This window comes from Lytechinus variegatus, chromosome 14 (genome assembly GCF_018143015.1).
Source record: "Lytechinus variegatus isolate NC3 chromosome 14, Lvar_3.0, whole genome shotgun sequence".
Taxonomy (NCBI): domain Eukaryota; kingdom Metazoa; phylum Echinodermata; class Echinoidea; order Temnopleuroida; family Toxopneustidae; genus Lytechinus; species Lytechinus variegatus.
Genome location: NC_054753.1, coordinates 2546995 through 2569396, shown reverse-complemented (window position 1 = coordinate 2569396; position 22402 = coordinate 2546995). Strand labels below are relative to the sequence as shown.

The window sequence follows — 22402 nt, the reverse complement described above, 5'->3', positions numbered from 1 at the left end:
ATTGCACATTTAATCAAAATAATGCACAGAGCATACATTACAAAACCAATCTAAAACAAAGTGAGCACATTTTGTCATATGGTTCAATGACATTTGATGTAGAGCCATAAAATATAATACAAATTTTATGAGAAGAAATACAATAAAGCTCTATTATTACTCTCTGTGCTCATTTCAGCAGTATCTTATATTTGATTTGAAAAAAAAATTTAGGGAAATAATAACAGATTTCTTTAAAAATGCCAATGCGATTATGATGGAAAAATCATTGTTCTCAACATAAAATGGAAAATGTTGAATGTCTACAAATTAAAAAAATATTCTTCCTCAATCTCTTTTCTTTCTTGCAGACCTCAGAAAGAAGATCCGGCAATGACACACAAATATTGATGTTGCCAATTTGAAGAATATATATGCATGTATGAATTAAAAAAAATATCCTAAATACCCACATTGTAATAAAGTTTCTGTTCTTCATCAGCTAAACTGTACATATTCAATGCCCAGAGGGAATATACAGTTTAAATGAAAGTGAAACTAATTTCTAGTAAATGCAAAGAGTCAATATTTTCTCAACAAACTTACTGTTAGCTCTTGGGATCCGTTGAGCTGTATCTGGTATCCATGTACTGTCGGCAAAATGAAACAACATTTAATGGATTATTTGTCTTCATTTCCTCATCGAATTACATATTTAAAAAAAATCCCTTTTCTACTTTTACATTGACATTAATTCTATTTCTAACGACAGTTCTTTGGATTATTTGTATTCATTTCCTCATTGAATTGCACATTTTTCAATTCTATTTCAAATTCTATTTTGTAGTTTTCAGTTGACTTTATTTCTATCTAAAGAACTAGAAAACTTAATTAAAGAAATGTCTGAGCGTTGATTGACATTTCTTACTACAAGCAAATTCATTAAAATAGTTTGAGTCACTAATAAGTCTTCTCTACACTATCAACACCAATAAAATCTCCACAATTTGTATAATTTAACACAAGATGGGATCACTAGTCATTTGTAGAGTAGCTCATAAAGTACAAATTATGAAACACCCACCTGGTAGGTGTTTGAGAAAGCTGTTCAATCATTCAGAGTAACTGGTGAACCTTCCTTTAATATGATATACCAAAAAATGTTCATTGGCGAGGGTTTTGTGTAAGAAAGGATCACTAGTCGTTCTCAAAGTCACTCTTAGTTCACAAACAGCTTTATGAAACACCCATCAGACTACGAATTTTAAACTTTTAGGTCAAAGCCACTTTTCTACAGGGCAGATCTTCATTACAGTGTAAATGGAGAAAAATAAGAAAAGGCACAAAGAATTATTAGAATGAAATGAGCAGTGAGGCCAAACTATAGGGCACCCTCTTCATGGCATTGATCAATGGCAAGGTCCTTTCAAAATCATGTACTTACACATTGGAGTGATCTGCTTGATGAGGTCTTCTGTTGACCAGTTGGAACCATCATGCTGTGGCAAGTCAATCAAAGAGCCATTGGTCAAGGACTCCAAGGTCAGCTTACGATCCTCGGTGACCGGTACGTTCAGGTAATGAACCAGGATGATGTCAGGGTTCTGCAGGAGACAAAAAAAGTAAGATGGTGCGAGGAACTTACGAACGAGGTACAATAAAACCACCACATTGCAAAAAAATACCTGTAAATTGCTACCGGCGTACCTTTTCAAAGTAAAAAAAAGTCCTACTTTTTTTTCTTTCTTCACAAGAGCCTAAAACCATAGAAAATTCCTGTAAAATGAGCCTTAAGGTGAACAACAAAACTTGCATCCTGCGTAAAATCATTCGCTTAAGCGCTGCAAATTTCCCTGAAACCTTTATAGAAAACACATACTATGCAATGTTCTCATAATTTTGAAAAGCATAGTACATGTATCTTCAGAATTCCTTTTGGAGAAATTACAATAATATTACTTTCACAGTCAAAATACCCGGTATTTTTTTAGATCAGGTGGGTTCAAAAGCACCATTTAAGTCGCAAATTTGCAAATATATCCTGCGTGCTGAGCTTTAAGGAAAAAGTACATGATAAATTGGCTGTGCAGTATCGACTTCAATACCGTTATTTCATATTGACAGTCATTATCATGGGATCTATTATCATGAGGTCAAATTGTTAAGATGATTTTTAGCTGAGGTTGGTTTGCAGCAAATGCAGAACAGACATTACAAAGTGCATCAATGGTGATGTGTATGAGTAACGGTAATATCACTTTCCCATCTAGCCAAGGATTTTGGCCAGCCCAAATCTATCGGAAACAAGTTTTTTAAATGTAATTTTTAGTCTAGCAAAAGTTTTGTAACAATTTGTTCCGACCAAACCATCCGCTACAGAGGCATGGCTGGTCAAAATATTTTATTAGCAATGAACATCTAAATTTTTACCAGCCAAAATATTGCTTTGGCTTGCCAAAATGGAAAAGGGGTAAATAAAGCAGAGAGGAATGTGTATGTAGAAGCTGTATGGATGGAAATTACTATCCTACTGAAAAAAATATAGGGGAGACCGAGGTTACATGTACATGTAGTTGGAACATGGGGTAAGTTGAAACATTGTAATTTTCTTTAACGCCAGTAAAATAAATTCATGCAATACTGCCCTCAATTTATTACTATTAATAATGCAACAGTGCTGAATCATTATTGCAATAAATTGAGGGCAGTATTGCATAAATTTATTTTACAGGCATTAAAGAAAATTACAATGTTTCAATTGACCCCATGTTCCAACTAACCCCGGTCTCCCCTACTGGAGATGAGAAGCAAACAGATCGTTTACACGTATCCTACATTTACACTCTAGAATACATGTATATACAATGCCATTCAATTTCAAGTGACCAAAACAGCAAATATTACAAGGCAACCAATATCATCATTTTCTTTTTTTACAGGTATCTTGAGATTAATATGTTTTACTGCAACACGACTTTACAAGGAAGCTTCATATTAGGTACCTTTATAACAGTGACAAATATACCCAGTAGGTTACTAGTACCTTGGTCACATTTGTTCTACGGTGGCCTTACGGTGAGTAGAAAACAGCCATTTTAACGTTTGTACCAGCTACATATAGTTGGTTTTAGTAAAAATGAATAAAACTGCTGTTTTCGACTCGCAGTACACGGCCGCCATAGACCAAATGTGACCGTGGTATAAACTACAAGTAAATATGTATTGGGGTGGGGAGGGGGGGATCGCACTTGTCTTTGCCCCAAGCGATTTTGTGCATTTTACGGGGTAGCGCTTTACTTATACTCAACACTCCATTCAATAACTGTGATAATTGGACAATATGGAAATGACAAATATACATTGTAGGCCCTCGACAGATAATGCCAGCAGTCATAAAATCCATTAGTCACTAGCAGAGCGATAACATCCATTTTGACCGAACCCATAATGAACAAACAATCTAGGTCCATTAACCCATATCACATATTTCATTTTTTTTTACAGCCAACGGCAGTCTTGATGGGACATGCCCATGTACATGAAGGGTTGCTATTTGAAAAGATATTGGTCAATTGAAGACCGGTAAATGATTTCAAATCCATCTACATCTACTGCATACTATACGTATGGATAGTGGTACTCAAAGGTTTGGGAACCCCGCCAGAAAATGAACGTATTTAAAGGACAAGTCCAACCCAACAAAAAGTTGATCTGAATAAAAACGAGAAAAATCCAACAAGCATAACACTGGATATTTCTTCAAAATCTGATGTAAAATAAGAAAGTTATGACATTTTAATGTTTTGCTTAATTTCACAAAACAGTTATATGCACATCCTGGTGGGTATGCAAATGAGGAGACTGATGATGTCATCCACTCACTAATTCTTTTGTATTTTATTATATAAAATAGGGAATATCTTATTTTTCTCCTCTTTGTCAAGTGAAACAACGATTAATTCTTCCCTGAACATGTGGAATGAGCATTGTTCAATACTATATGATTCAGTCAAGTTGGTCCTTATTGTGAAATCTATGAAAATATGAAATATTGTATAATTCAAACAATAAAAAAAGAAAAGAAATAGTGAGTGATGGACATCATCGGCTGTCCCATTGAGTTGTGCATATCACTGTTTTGTGAAAAATAAGCAAAACTTTAAGGGGAAGTTCACCCTGAAGAAAACTTTGTTGTAAAAATAGCAGAAAAAATAGTAAAAAATATTGGTGAAGTTTTGAGGAAAATCCGTTGAAGAGTAAAAAAGTTATTAGAGTTCAAAGTTTTGGATTTGTGACGTCATAAACGAGCAGCTGCCCCATGTGTTATGTAATATAAAATGCATGAATTTCAAATTTTGTATGGTTCCTGATGACATAATTTTGTTTTCTATTCATGATCGGGTGTGAAATGATTTGTATATTGATATACAAAAGGTACAGTGAAAACCATTTTCAATTTTCTGAGAAAATGACATTTCATTGAATTTTTACCATTCGCTATGTAGGAATGCTGCTCGCATATGACGTCACAAATCAAATAATTAAAATTCTAATAACTTTTTAATTATTTGATGACTTTTTCTCAAACCTTCGGCAATATTTTTTATTATCTTTTCTGCTATTTTTACAATAAACTTTTTGTCAGGGTGAACTTCCCCTTTAAAATGTCATAACTTTCTTATTTTACATCCAATATTGATGATATTTTCAGCATTTTGCTAGTTTGATTTTTCTCTATCTATTGAAATCAACATTTTAGTGGGGTGGACTTGACCTTTAAAGTGTTCAAGATCTGTCTTTTTTTAGATATTTATGATTGTGAAGTCAGGTGATAAAGTATCACATTCAATAAAGTTTGTTTCTCTGGGCTCATTGAACACTGTAGTGTTGTTATCTACATGTATATTCAACACTCGACATGAAAGAGTGTATTTTGTGATGGGGTTCAACTAAACTTTTTAGCACAATTGTACATGTACACACTGCACATTTAAACACAAATATTTGTTTCATGATATAAAATGACCTGAGCTCCAAATGCTAATTCCTTCATTACACTAAATCAGCTCACTCAAGGTTTAGGTTACAATTATAATGCAGGTAAAAAATGTATTGTGTCAGTTATCAATAACGTAGCTAAAAACATGTAGTTGTAGTTGGACAACTTTAATCATTTGTATTGTGCAACAAGGAACAATGAAATACCAGAAGAATTTTCAGAATGAAAACGTGATTTTCTCAATGGGCAACTTCCTGTTCACCTTCTCATCTAAATATGGTTCCAAAAAATATATTGGAGTCTGTTAAAACAATTATGTGACTAATATGACTACATGTACATGGAGATGACTACAACTTGTTTCCTTTTTATTGTTAAATTTTGAAGTTTATTTCCTGTATTAGTGACATAACAGCCGTCATTCATACACAGAAATATTTTGATCTGATTTGTTTGTTCAATATTTTCTTCCCTATTCAATATACAAAAGAGAAAAAGAAGCACTAGCAAACCTTTCAGCTTATCAACCAATCTACAATATTCAAGTTTGGTTTTATAGATTATTAAAAAAATCATGGTGAAAATTCCTAAGACTACAAATAGTTCAAGATGACTTGAATAATGCTATATTTTATACAAATCAATGAGATGGATTGATTTAATCAAGGGGAAGGATCTTGGGAGAAGAGTTAGAATTGTTGGAATTGCTCACTTGTAAGTGGAAGCACATTTTATCCAATACCAATAAGTTGAACTGCAATCATGGGCGGAAATCCCAGGGGGTCGTGTACTCCCTACCCAAAATAGTAGGGGGGGGGGCACAATATGGAATGTCCCCTACTATTTTTTGTCTTTTATAATGGAGAAAAAAAATACATCATTCACGATCGAAATAATACATGCATTTAGGCCTAAATGACCTTACATATTGGGTGAAAACCTTTTTTTTTTTGCTTGCCAATTATTTTTGGGTTAAAATTACCTTACATTTGGCTTTTTTTTCTTTTTTGCTGGTCAAATTTTCCAGCCCATGGCCTGGTCCCTGGTCCCCCCTACCTAGGGGACAGATTTCCGCCCATGACTGCCATTTGTCTAATGATCCTTTGGTCTAGTGTGCGATTCGGTGTGAAGTGATAGTGATGCATGATGAGATAAAATTAATTTTCATTCAGAAAAAAGGAAAAAAATAGATCTCAATCCAATTCAAGCTTCTTCCTGTCTCTGTGTGGATCCTACATACATGAGCATATTGCTAATGATGGTTGGAGAATTACAGTATGTACATGTAGAATGATGTGCGCATCATGCAGCAAAGTAGTAATGGATTCTTTCCATTAAAAAAAACATACTTATATCAGCAGTTTGGAATAAAATATCAATGTCAGCTCGGAGAGGAATGTCAAAGTGTGCAACATGAACAGTAGAGCTGCTGCTCATTGCAAAGTATTAAAGGGGAAGTTCACCCTGACAAAAAGTTTATTGTAAAAATAACTGAAAAAGTAATAAAAAAATATTGCTGAAGATTTGGGAAAAATTCATCAATTAATTAAAAAGTTAAAAAATTAAAATCAAGGATTTTCAATTATTTGATTTGTGATGTCGTATGCAAGCAGCATTCCTACATAGCGATTGGTAAAAAATCAATGCAATGTCATTTTATCAGAAGATTGAAAATGGTTTTCACTGTACCTTTTGTAAAGACAAATCATTTCACACCCGATCATGAATAGAAAACAAAATTAAGTAATCAGGAACCATACAAAATTTGAAATTCATGCATTTTATATTACATAACACATGGGGCAGCTGCTCATTTATGACGTCACAAATCCAAAACTTTGAACTCTAATAACTTTCTTACTCTCTAACGGATTTTCCTCAAACCTTCACCAATATTTTTTACTATTTTTACAACAAAGTTTTCTTCAGGGTCACAGGGTGAACTTCCCCTTAAGTTTTTCAGGCAAGGGCTCAACAATAAGTAATGAAGTATATTGTTTGAGAGTATGCATGTATTTCATTTGAGAAATACCCCCAAAAAGCCAGAGCTTTTGTATGAATTGTTAACTCTTTGTCATTGGTTGGCTGTCCTCAACCAAGGACAAACGTCGTGTGGTCCAGTAGTTAGAGCATTGGACTCATAATCGCAAGGTTGTGAGTTCAAATCCCAGTTGAGCCCACGTTTAGCCCAAGCTTACCCCAAGGCAGAGAGCTGGCCCCCCGTCCCCCTCTTTGTAACCGAAATTGCATGGACCCATAGAGTCACTTAAGTTTTGATAACCCAAACACACATCAAGCTGTTTGCCTAAACAAGAGGGGTAACACGACAAAAGGGACAAGTCACAACTTAAACAAGGGATGATCTGGTCGTGGGAGAAGAAGAGGAGACATCGGATAACACCCAATAAAATAATGTACTATACAAGGGAAGCGATGTACTCTATCCATTCATACATGCATCACAAAACTAAAAATCCACTCCACAGTTGTGAAAACATACAGATTTAAAGGAGTGTAGTTTTTTTTAAATACCTGCACTGTAAAATTGGACCTAAATGTCTGTAGTATCATTATTTCATATTTTACATCATTCTATCAAAATCACGAAAAAGAAGAAAACTGATAGCCCCCTCCCCCAGGCAGATGAAATGTATCCTTCATTAACTGTCATTTTCATACAGGTTGAAATTCCATACAGAATTTCAAAATGGCGATTTCATTCTACCTTGAAATACCAAAGTTGAGATCCAAACAGCTCATGCACGCAATACAGTTTTTTTTTTCAGCTAGCAAAGTTGCTACATTTATATGCATAGTGCTTAATATCCCTGGCATATGGAATTCAACAAAATCCTCTCCAATGCCGTCTATTTGTAATCATCATAATCATCAGCGAGTGCAGATAAGGACATTAGCTTCAAACACTGGACATAATCAATGCCCTTTTACATCTCCCGATAAGGAAGAAATGGTAATAACGGGTTATTTTCTTAAAAGCATAAATGTATGCGCAGAACTCAAGGTAACTTGCCTGTTATTAGGCAGATATGCTTTAAGTGGTTAATACACCCACTGCTCTTATGAATGCCATTCAGCTAATGCACTTAACGCAACTAATCAAGACAAAACGCCTTTTCATACATTTTTCATCCTTACTCGAACATGCAGGAATGAATGATTTTTGAGACCCTGAATAATTCCTTCGATGAGTATCATTATGCATTTACATATCTGTTGATATACGACTGAAAATTCAGCGCTGAAACAGTTAATCCTCGATGCTAAGGGGTAGAATATTGCTCTTAAAACATTAACCCCAGGAGGGCTAGCTACATGTACAGAGCTGACATGCAATGCTGAACTGTAGAGGAATATTATTGCTTTGAACAGTATCATCATGCTTTGAACAGATTCTATTGGGGAACAACTGTTAATCCTCGGTGCTAAGAGGTTTACCATTGCCCAAGCATTAAACCCTGGACAGTAGGCTAAAGAATTGAAAATGTCCATGCTGAACTGGGTTTAAATATTACTTTAAAAAATATCAAAATGCTTTTACATGAACACACACTTTCGATCTAAACTTCAGCACTAAAACTGTTATTCCTTCACTGTAAAAACTGTGGTGTTAAAACTGACACTGATTGGTGTTAATAGAGGACCACACCCTGAGGTGGTAAAATTACACCCTAAAGATTGAACATAACACCAAAGAGTGTAAATGTAACAACCAAATGTGTTGTAATAACACCTATAGGTGTAAATCTAACACCACCAATTTAACATTGGTGTAAAATAACTGGTATGGTCCTTTATGTACACCGGTTAAAACCACAGTTTTTGCTGTGTTGGTGCTATGGTATCACCAAGCTTTAACACCTGGAGCGGTAGCTAATTAGAATTGAAGTGACACTAAACTTTTGAGGTCTTATTATTGCTCGAGTATCACAATGCTTTTTAATGTATAACAGACTCTTTCTGTGAATAATTCAGCACTTAAACTATTAATCCCCAGTGCTAAGAGGTTTACTATCGTCAAAGCATTAACCCCATGGCGGGCTTCAGTGCTGAAATGCCTGGATGCTGGACTGTTGGGGTTTTGTGCAAAGGTCATGTTTAATGGGCTCGACTTGACAGCGATGATTTATTAGTCTGAGCGGCTAGCCTTTGTTTTCTTCTGAGCAACAGTGTGGTTCCCCTGTCTGAGTAGAAGCGTCTGTTGATTGGCTAATGCCTTTCTCATCAAAGATTCTTCACATTTGCTTGACATATTTGATTAGCATATAAAGGAATATGAGAAAAGTTTCACCTTCATGTAAGTTCTGTACAGTAATGTGTAAAAAAATAGCAGCTTTACAAAATGTGGAGCAAGTCACAATGCGATATCAGGAAAATCATTCTGTTTTCTGATCGGGAATCCAACGGAAATCATAAAATGACAGATATGGCGTAATTTCCTTTAGCAAGAAATTTATCCACATTGTGCTGCACTTGACCCAGGTGAGGTGATTGGGTACCCAGCAGGATTAACTCCTTGAATGCATGAGCGCTGAAAGGCAGCTCAAGCTAAAGCCGGGGTAATAATAATAACAACGCGCCTCGGAATAGAATATTTCTAGATAGATGGCGCTATATAAATGCCTATTATATTATTATTATTTTGCAGGTGTAAAAGCAAAACACAATATCTTGGAGAAACAATACCAACAGGTTTGATAGTACAGCGTAGATGATTGTCAACTTTTGCAGGGCCATGGAAGGTTCTCAAATGGTCAGAGGGATTTAAGGTGTGCAAAAGCAGTTCACTAGAACTCTTATGTATATTAAAGGCAAGAGACTTTTACAATTAAGATAGGAATGGTATTATTGTTGCTGACTTGTAGTTCAGAGAGGTGTGAACGTATAAACTATTAAAAATATCAAAATCATTTGGAATATTAAGAGGCATGGACAAGTTCTTGAAGGTTTTTTGGGTGTCAAAGTTCTGATCATGTGACTTAATATACATATATAATGGAAGGAACCACTGTTGTAGTCACATTTCCCCTACTTCGAAAACAGCCATTTTATTCATTTTTTATTAAAACCACGGGTGACCTAGTTATGTAGAGAATGCTGATGTTAAAATGTTAAAAGGACTCGCCATAACCCCGCCATAAGAGAAATTTGAATGCGTCATTTTAATAGTCTCAGAGTGTTTGCGCAATGATGAATTTGTATAATGCACCTAAATGTAGAATGGGTATGGACTTTAAAAACATTGGAATCCCCAAAATAAAAAATTGCAATGTCTGGGCCCCATAACCAAAGGTTAGCAACTGATCGTACGCTTGATTTATACGATTGATTGTACATTGTAGTCAATGTAATCAATCATAATGATATACTTCTACAATGACTGCTATGCTTTGTGTATACTGGGCCCTCGATCTTCATTAGATATGAAGTCATCCATTCAAAAGAAATGTGGCCTGTACTGATCAGACTTTATGGCCCAAATTCACAAAGGTGGTTTTGAAAACCCACGGTTGAGTCCATGGTTTATGCAGATTTCCTGCGTAAATTACGCTTAATTAAGCGCGTATCGGGCATGTATATAAAACATTCCAATGCTGATGCGCGCTTTGACTTGTCACAGTGCTCCAAATTGACGCCTGTTACCATGGTTAGATACGCTATTTCATTCATGATTCCACTATTTTTATTCACGAGTCCACTCTTCAAACACTAGACTCATGAATAAAATAGCGTATTTAACCATTGTAACAGGCGTCAATTCGGCGTACTGTGACAAATATACACGCACCCGATACGCGCTAAATTAAGCGTAATTTGTACAGGAAATCTGCATAAACCATGGACTCAACCGTGGGTTTTCAAAACCACCTTTGTGAATTTGGCCAATCAGATTGAAGGTATCTGTAGCTTGTAACTTGTTATATTGTTGCTATAACAAGTTTTATGAAACCAATCCCAGGACAATATAAATTCAAGCAAGAAAAGTGAGAAATCCTGTGTGAAAATTGTCTTCCGATCATTTAATCGTTGTAATTAATTTTTGGTTTGAGATCTAATACCATGAGACGGTTTTGATATAAATAATGCACTTCAGATCTAGCTAATCCAGTTTCTATATTTTTCATTACTTTCTCATCTGTGCACCCATTTTACAAAAAAAGTAACAGTAATGCCACAATACAAATAAACATATCAAGGTTTAAAATTGAATATTACATGTAAAAATAATGAAATCTAGAAAATATTCAGACAAACCAGTTTCAAATTTTATATTTATTTCTATCAGGGCACCCAGTTTAAGAAAATAACCACAATGACTTGTCAATACTACATATTACATTATGTTAACATGTTTAATAATGAGATCTAGAATATTCAGACAAACCAGTTTCAAATTTTTGATTCATTTTTATCAGGGTATAATAACCACAATGACTTGTCAAAATATTGCATGTATGTTAACATGTTTAACAATGAAATCTAGAATATTCAGACAAACCAGGTTCGAATTTTTAATTTCCTTTTATCAGGGCACTCGGTCTATAAAAATAAAAATGACCCACCAATAGTAAATATTGAAACACAGACCAGTGATCACAAATAAATAAACCACACGTCCGATGTGAGAGCAATTGATAGGACTGTGCATACATCAGCCTTACCTGTAGAAGCCAGTAGCATCTCCTGTGAAATGTCGGGATGATGGCCGAGTGAACGTAGTTTCCATAGAGACACTGCAAGGAGGATTTGGAACATCGAAAGAAGAGACAAGAAGGAAGAAAAAAATCAATAGCAAATAAAGTAAACAACTGTGGGGGGGGGGGTAGGCTACTGCAGATCTACGCTCTAATTTTGAGGAGTAGGTGATGATTTGTGCGCAGAGGTTGGACGTGGAGTTATTTGGAATGCACCATTTCTGCCCTACACTTTATAGTGCACAGCACATACATGTATCAAACAGATGATTAAACAAGAGAGCTGTCACTCGTTTTTTTTCTTTCATTCTCTTAGAAATGTACACATCTTTATTCTGTTTATACATGTAGAACAGGGATGGTATTTAGTGAGGTGGTATTTTTCATCAACAAAACTTATAGAATAGAGTTCATATACATGAAGAGTAGATTGTATTCTATCAAAAGATACAATGTAACATATTCAAAACTGTACCGGTATTAATAGATTTCAATTCAAAAGTAGAGGTTCATGTAAAATATTTAATTGCCTTGTGTACTTCTACAGTGCGTATCAAAAAAAGTTTACACTTTGAAAAAGCTCTGGGAATTAAAAATATACAACTTATGGGTAATTTTTTCACATATAATGTTAGGTTTGGGTCTCATCTATCCAATGAAAGTAAAAGTTTGACAGAATGTTACACTTGAGTTAGCACTGTCCATTTTTGTGAAGCTCGCAGAAATCTGTTTGCGCAGAAATGCTCGTTTTCACGCAGTGTCAAGGGTAAAGGGCGAAATCAAACTTACCCTGCGATACATGTTTCCTACATTTCCCTTGCACTTGTAGTCAATAAAGATAAAACAGATACATTCAAACATTTTAAAACAAATTTGCCACCCAAATTGAAATTTCAACACTTAGTAAGCACCTTTTTGTGCCAGCTGGATCTGAGGATATAACTGAATCTGAACAATACTTTACATCAGACATCTCCAGCAATTTTTCACTAAGTTTTTATTATTTAAAGTGGGTTGACATTTAATTTTTCATTTAATACTTGTTTCTCCACACTTTTCCCAAGCTTGACAATGATTAACAAAATGAAAATCAGGCCTTATTCATTTTATGTAAATCACAGCTCAGTGTAAATCAAATATTGTCTTGATGGCCTTGGTGTGAGGGGGAGTGGGGCGGGGCGCAATGCACTCTTTGAAGTGTATTGGGCAAGGAAACAAGTTAAAAGAGGTCAAAGATATCTTCAAATCAACTTTACTAGCTAAATTCTGTGTGTTCTTCGTGATAAAGGTTTACTTTTATTCGCATAGCTATTTTTTAAAGTTCTGCGCAAATCATTTTTCACTAACTTTACAAAAGTAATTGGAGCTCACTCAAGCGGAAATATTTTTTGATAGTAAAATCGTCATTTGCTCAAATGGATCTGTACCAATGTTAAAATGTGGAAAAATCTTCAGGATATTACAAATGTATAATTTTACAGGATTTTTTCAAAGTGTAAACTTTTTTTTGATACGCACTGTATAATGACTTCTTTGATATGCTTAATATTCAGTTTAAAATGCTTTCTGTCCTTCCATTCTGACAACTGATTTTTTTTTTAACTTATCATTGTATTTTAAGTTTGTGATTTTCTAGTTGAATCCAATCTTGAAAATCTTCAAAAAGGTACATGAAATGGTTGAGATACAGAAGGACTGGTTACACTTCGTAATTCTGAAGGTTCGTAATTCCGTAGGTTCTTTATTACGAAGGTTCGTTATTCCGAAGGTTCGATAATCTGAAAACGAAATAAGGTTGGATGTTCCGAAGGTTCGGTAGTCCGTAAAGGAAATAAGGTTTGTTGCTCCGCAGGTTCGTTAATCCGAAAACAAAATAAGGTTCATTGTTCCGAAGGTTCGTTAGTCCGAAAACAAATTAAGGTTCGTTAATCATTACGCTTTTGGACTAACGAACCTTCGGAATTACGAACCTCATTTCGTTTTCGGATGAACAAACCTTCGGAATTACCAACCTCACTTTGTTTTCGGACTAACAAACCTTTGGAATTATGAACCTCATTTATTTTCGGATTTACGAACCTTCAGAATATCCGAACCTTCGGAATAACGAAGCTTCGGAATTACGAATGTATGCGAAAGGACTTACATCCACTCCCTTGATTTTGAGTTTCATGTGATCCTCCCTTGTTGTCTTGCAATCTTTTCTTTTCTTCCATAGGTATCCATCGTTCCTGTACTTGACCTTCTTCCGATTGTACAGGAACAAACTCCCACTCTCCGCCCTGTAAGAAAAAATATAAAGCAAGTCTTTTATTGTTTTCATGATCAAATCCTTGGCCCGTATTCCGAAGTCGGGTTTAACTTAAACTCAGGTTTGAAGTTGTGCTAACATTATGGTAAGCCACAAGTGTCCAAATCTTTATTAAGTTGTATGTTTCTTATGTTCACTGACTGGGCTCTTTCCTGATTCATCGAAGGTGAAGACGATCATCTAATTACACTTCCTACACAATTGTGAATGATTTGAGAGCCTAATGAGCTGAAGTATGATATCTCTATTGTAAGTAATTATGTAACAATTGGCTGTCCATACTTAAACCACAACTTTTAACCTGAGTTTAACCCTATATAGTCCGGGCTATTTTGAAATTGCATAGACCTGGGGGGGGGGCCTAATAGGCCCTCTCCTAAGATCTCGGCCGTTTATCGACCGATTGCCACCAAATTTGGTGTGTGGGTGTCTCATTATGTATTTTACAAGAATGCGTTGTCAAATTTGTGATATTTATTATCATTTTTTATTTATCTAATTAATTAGGCAAATATTAAAAAATTTTCAAGGAATTTTCATTTTTTGTAGTTTTCCCCCCATTTTTTGAGAAAAATCAATGGAATCAAGCATGTTAGTAGCCAGTCATGTAATCTAAAAGACAGCTCACTCAACTGTATTGAAATTGTATAATTATTAGATTATAATAGAAATTAATTATGCGCATATGCTAATTTTTAGGCTTTTAGGCTATTTTGTTGGATAATATTCTTGTTTCCTTCCGTGTTTCCAAATTCTTATGTATTTCTTTTTTTTTATTTATTATGTATTTCTTTGTTTTGAAATCTCTATTTTTTATTGTTTTTTTAAATCTAGAATAGTTGGTGATAGCCCAAAAGAAAGTTATGTGAGGAAAAACAGAAAAAAAACATTCATCTGACAACACTTCTTGTAAAACCCATACATTGTACACACAAAAGTCGATGGAAATTGCCATTTTCGGTGACATTGGTCAAGAATATGTGCTATATCTGTGCTGTACCCCCGATTTTCGCAAACAGGGTCTCAAAATGTGCGGGAGATGTGAAAGAAAAAGTCATGAAATTTCAACGTATTATTTTTTGCATTTAGAAATTATCGCGAAAAATGTCGAGGGGGGGCTTTTAGGCCCCCCCCCCGGGCTATATAGGGTTAAGTTAAACCCGAAATCAGAATACGGACCTTTTAGTTAATATGGCTGGAGTGGGAAATACTGGAAAATACAAGTAAATACAGTACTGGAAATCCCACCTCAATATTTTTTAGGAGAATGGGAAATAGTTGGAAATGCTGGGAAATATTGCACCTCTTGAAAATATTCAGGTAACTAGTCCCAGGTGGTTCTCCAGCATATCCTGGCAGTACTTCCCAACATTAACACAATTTTTTTCCCATGTAAATGAAAGGGCAAAGCAAAGATTCCAAACCTATATATTTCCAAAAGAAAAAAACATAGTACTAAATATGCCCAAAACGTACTGGTTGGCAGGTCTATTTGTGTTGTTCTTGCCACATGCCTTCCACGTAATCAAGGGAATAAATTCAGTTTTCAAATTTGATTAGGCTCTCCGGTTGTCAGCAAAAAGCCTTTACGTATACTCTCTGCAGTCTGATGTAAAAAAAAGTCACAAAAACAAAATTTTTCATCTAGCAGTCATTACAAAACGAGGGGCAAATTGCAATACCAGGAAATCCATTCCCTGTAATCATATTTTCATGACAAGATATTAAAAGATAATGCACTTTTCACAAATAAATCTGAGATAAATCTGCCAGACCTTTTTTTACGGGGAAATTGTTTGACGAAGACTGCAACTTGAGAAAGAAAATATCAGCAATAGAACATGGAACATTCAGAATTGATTCAAAAGAGCAAAAAAAGTTACTAAAACCGTTCAGGATAATGTATAAACGCAAGATTTTATATTAAAACATGCATGTACAGTCACAGTATATAATGAAGTTATCCTTTTCTCAATTTTCCAGTGCATCTCATTCCAGAGATATAAAATGCAGATCTATAAAACCAACCAACCAAACACCCTTAAAAAAACACTTTATAGATACAGTTTTATGTCTCAAATTGTCCATGAAATTTCTGATTTAAATTCATGGCTTCAAGCCTTCCCATTGATCAAAATGATCAAACATTTGCAGTTAAAGAGCAATTGAATTTCAAATGCCATTCTTCAAACTCGATAATAGAATACCATGAATAATTCAAAATGAAACAGGAAAGTTTGCCTGGCCTGTTCCCTTTCTCACCAATCTCCTGCATTTATATTCAGTGTTGATGAGACTGTTTATTTGGAAAGAGCCCTCGTATCTCTTTCGAATTTGACGAGAGTGTTTCACGGCGATGCTGCGACCAAGCAAAATTGATCCTTAATTGAAATGCTTATTTGATAAATGGTTGGCGGGGATTGAAATTAAATCTGAATGGCCTTCCAAAAGAAAAATGTCCCAAGCTATTTGGCTGGAAGCGATTGAGTAGGTGGCTTGACGATGAACAGAGAGGGGTTTTTCCGGGTGGTTCTCTTTGGAAAGTCACAGACAGGGTCATCCTGTTTTCAATTCTTGCATGGCTTTGATAACTTCAATAATTCAATTCAATAAAATTTATTTCCAAAGGGAAGCATTATTCACAAGAGGACATTTATTTAAGTTACTCCATATTGAGTTGACAAAATTGAAAGCACAGCTTGTAACAAGTGCATCAAAGACACATAAAAGAAAAAAAATTCCAAAGTTAAAACCAAACAAAAACACATGCATGCGTAAATCTCAAATGAAACATTAAAAGGGGAAATTCACCTTGGCAAAAAGCTTATTGTGAAAATGGCAGAAAAACATAATTCTAAAAATATTGGTGAAGGTTTAAGGAAAAATCCATCAAAGATTATAAAAGTCATTAGGATTGTAATTCTTGTGATTTGTGATGTCATATGCAAGCAGCTTCTCAGGAATCGTGAATTGAAAATACCAAGGAAATGTCATTTTCTCAAGAAATTGGACATGGTTTCACTGAGACTTTTTTATCAACAGACAAATTATTTCATTAGATTTTAGTAAACACGACCCATTAATAAATTAGAATATTTCATAACTGGGGCAGCTGCTGGTACAAGATGTCACAATTAAAATCTTCAAGTTCAAATTAATACTTTCTTAATCTTTAATTAATGTTCCTCAAACTTTCACCAATGGATTTTTTTTCTGGTATTTAATTTTTTTTTTACAACAAACAGGGTGAACTTCCCCTTTCATAAATCATCAACCAATCATCCAAAACCGAAACTAGACAAATCAGTCAATCTACATGTACACACAGTAAAAAATATCATACAACTCTGTTTACTATATGAACCTTACAGTGATTGTTCAAACAGTTTAAACAGGTGTTTAAATCTTAAAAGCGAAAAGGTTTGATTTTTAATATCTAATTTTCAATAAATTAAATGTGATTGTTTAAATGGTTAAACAAATACATGTACTGTACTCTAAGGTTCATTAATACCCTTTTTAGACAGGCTAAAATTTCCTTAACCCCGTACTATTGGTGGGGCTAAATGGCAATTTAGCCCCACCTTACGGGGTTAAGCTTAGCCCACTTTCGTTTTACACAGCGTTTTTGCAAAGTGGGCTAACCCCACCTATAGTACGGGATTATTTGGCCCTGCAAAAAAGCAGGGTTATCCCACCAATTGCGGTGCTAAGAGCAATAGTACGGGGTTAAGATCGCATGTGTAAAACGAAAGTGGGCTAAGCTTAAATAGTACGGGGTTAAGGAAATTGCGAGTGAAGCACTTGTACTACGAATGATCGACAAAAACCACTAGTCCGGGGTTAGCGAGTTTCGTGTGTAAAAAGCAAGCATTCCTTATCCGGGGTTAGCAATAACAATTTGGCATGTGTGAAAAGGAAAAAAATAGTACGGGGTTAAGGATAGTCCGGGGTTAAGAAAATCCTGTGTAAAAAGGGCAACAGTAAACAGCATTGTATAAAATTTTAACCAGCATTTTTACTGTGCATGTAGGGACTGGAAGTATGAAGTTTTTCTTTAATAATGTGAATTTATGATCAGGGTGACAATAGATTAGAGTGATACATCTAAGTCGGCAAAAGTTTGATCAACAAAAGTTGAGCAAATATTTACATTTTTACTGAATTTTGAATGGTTGTGTATAGAAAATGGAAACTATATTTGACTACATGTACATGTACATGAAAATAATGGTTAGAAAATTATGTACAGTACATGTACTTTACAAATTATGCCCTAAAATGTCTTTCACTATTTTACGAGTAAATACTCATTTTGGAGGTCAAAAGTATGAATGTTTCTATAGGAGCATAATTCAAGTCAGTTTTTAAGTTACCATAAAAGTTTGGTTTGGCTGTTATTAAAGTACATGTATGTAACATTACACATCAACTCCTGTGTGCTGGATTACAACTAAAGAGGATTGTACATGTAGTTTGACATGTAAACATTTATGTTGTGTGCAAGAAAGTTACATACAACTTAAAAAAATAATAATTCAACCACTAAAGCCTTAACCATTGCGTTCAGATGCACTCATAATTAAACCACTCAGAAAACTAGAACATTTAATCATTCGAGACAGGGCCCCATCTGTGTGTTCACTGGTGCAACTATCCGTACAAAAACCTGTCTCCACCGTTCACCATCTAGCCTAGTCCCTTTTCAGAGAAAGTTGAAAATTGAATTTCAAGAAATAGAAACTTCATTTTAGATTTTAACGCAATTGGAAGCGTCGTGGTGTAGCGGTTCTGACTCTCGCCTTGTAATCAGAGGGTCGTGTGTTCGAATCCCACCATGGCCTAGCGTCCTTTGGCAAGGCTTTAATCCACACTTTGCCACTCTCCACCCAGGTGTTAAATGGGTACCCGGTAGGATGTGAAAGCCTATATGTAGTATGCCTAGCAATTGAGTCTTGGAACTCTTGTTGGAATGCTCCCCAGGGAGTGGAGAAGGTACATACATTGTATGCGGGCATGCAAGGATCCGATGACCGGGGTAATAATATGTCTGTAAAGCGCTTAGAGACATCGTTCCGATGTATTAAGCGCTATATAAATGCGGAATATTATTATTATTAAATGTCGCTACAATGTACACACCTGTATACTAATAATTAATAATCAATAAAAGTTTAAAAGAAAGCATACAAAAAATCAACTACTACCAATTCATACTCATTACTTGAGACAACACTAGCCGGAGAATGATTGCAGAGAAACAAAGGCAACTTTTCCAAAGTTCAAGGAGAAAAGGCTTTTAGAAAGAATTGTTCAGCCTTTAGAAATCGCTGTCATATGGGATAATCTGGCTGCATTCAAAGCATGACATTCAAGGTTCCATGCACAGGATCGATGAAGGATGAATGCACTGCGTTAAATGCAGAATGAAAAATGGATGAGAAAAACTGCGCGGTCCAATGATTATCACCAAAGCACATGGGTATTACGCCTCAGTCTAACCAACAAAAGAAATAAAAAAAAAACACCTGCCATAACTTAAAGGTAAATGACAATTGCAGCAAACAATTATTTCAAGACAAAGTCTTTTAAATCAAGGTTAATTGTCGAAATATTATCATAAATCTAGATCTAGTACATTAATGTAAACTTATCTTTATAAAATCATGAAATCTTTATAGCTCAACATCAATGATCCTGATGATCACTAAAACACAGAAAAGCATATGTGGGACAGTGTATTAATATTGCTTCGAAAAATACCCGACATTTGATGAAATTCCGTGCCTATTTTGCTCACTGCTCAGCACATTTTCTTCCAGACCTATTTGGCACATATTTTCTATTAATTTTGTACATACAAACGCTTTGGTGGCAATTTCATTGGATTCTGAACGAACTCATTTTGAGATCGTTACCACAACTGGTATTCATCTTTAAAAATTGATGTATCATCCCAAAAAATGTAATGTTTTTGATCGGTTATGTCAGTGTGGCTTCAATATACACCGTACTGCACATGTACTGAAGGCGTCGTGGTCTAGTGGTTAAGACTCTCGTCTTTCAATCTGAGGGACATGGATTTGATTCCCAGCCATGGTGTTTTTGCCTTCAGCAAGAAATTTACCCACATTGTGCTGCACTCAACCCAGGTGTGATGTGGGTACCAACAGGAAGAACATGTAATTCTTCAAGAAGCTGTGAGCACCGGAATCAGTTGACTTCACGTAGCTTTATAGCCAGGGTAATATAGGAGTGCCTTGAGCACCTCATAAGGTGTCCCAGGCAGTGGAAGGGAGATTGTAGGTCAATGTGATTGTGAGCCTACTCTGTCATTATATTATAATCATTATGATTTTGCGCAGATTTATGAGAACAAGAACAGGTGTTTGGACGATTCACAGTGACTGCCGAGGCATGTCTGATCAATGAAGTATACAAATGATGGTTTCCAGAATTCCAGTACACTCATATGTAGGTCCATAAAATTTTAGATTTCAATGTTGATACACCAATATGGTCCAAGTTTATCGCCCCTTAACGACTTTTGACCGTAATCATGCCAGCTGGAAATTGTGCGGGACCATCAGTGATACATGTACTTGGTTACCTGTCCAAGTTTCATCAACTAAATCTCTAAACTTTCAAAGTTATGATGATGTTTACACCCCTCACAATAACATAGTCAAAGTTCATTGACCCCAAGTGACCTTTTATCTTGGTAATTTGACCTGAAATGTATGCAAGATGATCAGTGATGCATGTACCTGATTACATTAAAGCCCAACTTCAAAAAAATGTGTCTATACACTTTTAAATAATTAATATGACACTTCAAAAACTGAACCTAGATTACAACATTGATGATGCCTCCAATGCCATCGGTATCAAAATTAATTCAAAACTATTCCAACATGTACTACATACTTAATTATCATCAACAGAGAGTGAGTGTTCTAGCGATGAATTAAAAATGCACATGTTGGTCTACATGTACATCAATTGCCCGTGCAGTATCAGAGTGTATCCCTAAACAAGTGGAATGCCTCTGGCCGTCTCACCTGCATCACGCGGTTCAATATAGCAGCAGTGCTGACTTTGCATACTACTCTAACTCGCAAAAGATGTTCAGTGATACATGGTTACACTTATGTCCTCTTTTTATGAACTAGACCAATAAACTTACAGAGATATGATGGCTATTCAACAAAAAACCCCAACATGGCCAAAGTTCATTGACCTTACATGACCTTTGACCTTGATCATGTGACCTGAAACTGAAACAGGATGTTCAGTGATACTTGATTACTCTTATGTACAAGTTTCATGAATCAGATCCATAACTTTCAAAGTTATGATGGTAATTCAACAGATACACCCAATTCGGCTGAAGTTCATTGACCTTTGACCTTGGACATGTGACCTGAAACACGCACAGGATGTTCAGTGATACTTGATTACTCTAATGTCCAAGTTTAATGAACTAGACCAATAAACTTTCAAAGTTATGATGGTAATTCAACAGATACCCCCGATTCGGCCAAAGTTCATTGACCCTAAATGACCTTTGACCTTAATCATGAGACCTGAAACTTGCACAAAATGTTCAGTGATGCTTGATTACTATTATGTCCAAGTTTCATGAATCAGATCCATAAACTTTCAAAGTTATGATGGGAATTCAACAGATATCCCCAATTCGGACAAAGTTCATTGACCCTAAATGACCTTTGACCTTGATCATGTGACCTGAAACTTGCACAAAATGTTCAGTGATGCTTGATTACTATTATGTCCAAGTTTCATGAATCAGATCCATAAACTTTCAAAGTTATGATGGGAATTCAACAGATATCCCCAATTCGGCCAAAGTTCATTGACCCTAAATGACCTTTGACCTTGGTCATGTGACGTGAAACTCATGCAGGATGTTCAGTGATACTTGATTAACCTTATGTCCAAGTTTCATGAACTAGGTCCATATATTTTCTAAGTTATGATGACATTTCAAAAACTTAACCTCAGGTTAAGATTTCGATGTTGATTCCTCCAACATGGTCTAAGTTCATTGACCCTAAATGACCTTTGACCTTGGTCATGTGACATGAAACTCTAATAGGATGTTCAGTAATACTTGATTAACCTTATGGCTAAGTTTTATTAACTAGGTCCATATACTTTCTAAGTTATGATGTCATTTCAAAAACTTAACCTCAGGTTAAGATTTGATGTTGACGCCGCCGCCGCCGTCGCTGTCGGAAAAGCGGCGCCTATAGTCTCACTTTGCTTCGCAGGTGAGACAAAAAGGACCGAAAACCAAGGCTCCTGTACAAAATTTGCTATTGAATAAGAGAGCTTATTCAAGAGTTCAGGGCACGGGCGCGAATGCGTGAAATATAC

At 35.4% G+C, this 22402-nt stretch overlaps 1 protein-coding gene across 1 annotated transcript in view; it reads right to left on the bottom strand.

Moving 5' to 3' along the window:
• The window catches only part of LOC121427527 (calmodulin-binding transcription activator 1-like), an 81251-nt gene that overhangs the window by 22544 nt on the left and 36305 nt on the right, over window positions 1-22402 (bottom strand). The window contains exons 4-7 of the mRNA XM_041623970.1: window positions 13838-13973; window positions 11659-11730; window positions 1424-1583; window positions 586-629 (exon numbers count right to left, since the gene is read on the bottom strand). Of these exons, the coding sequence (XP_041479904.1) occupies window positions 586-629; window positions 1424-1583; window positions 11659-11730; window positions 13838-13973 (412 nt within the window). The remainder of the gene's footprint in view (window positions 1-585; window positions 630-1423; window positions 1584-11658; window positions 11731-13837; window positions 13974-22402) is intronic.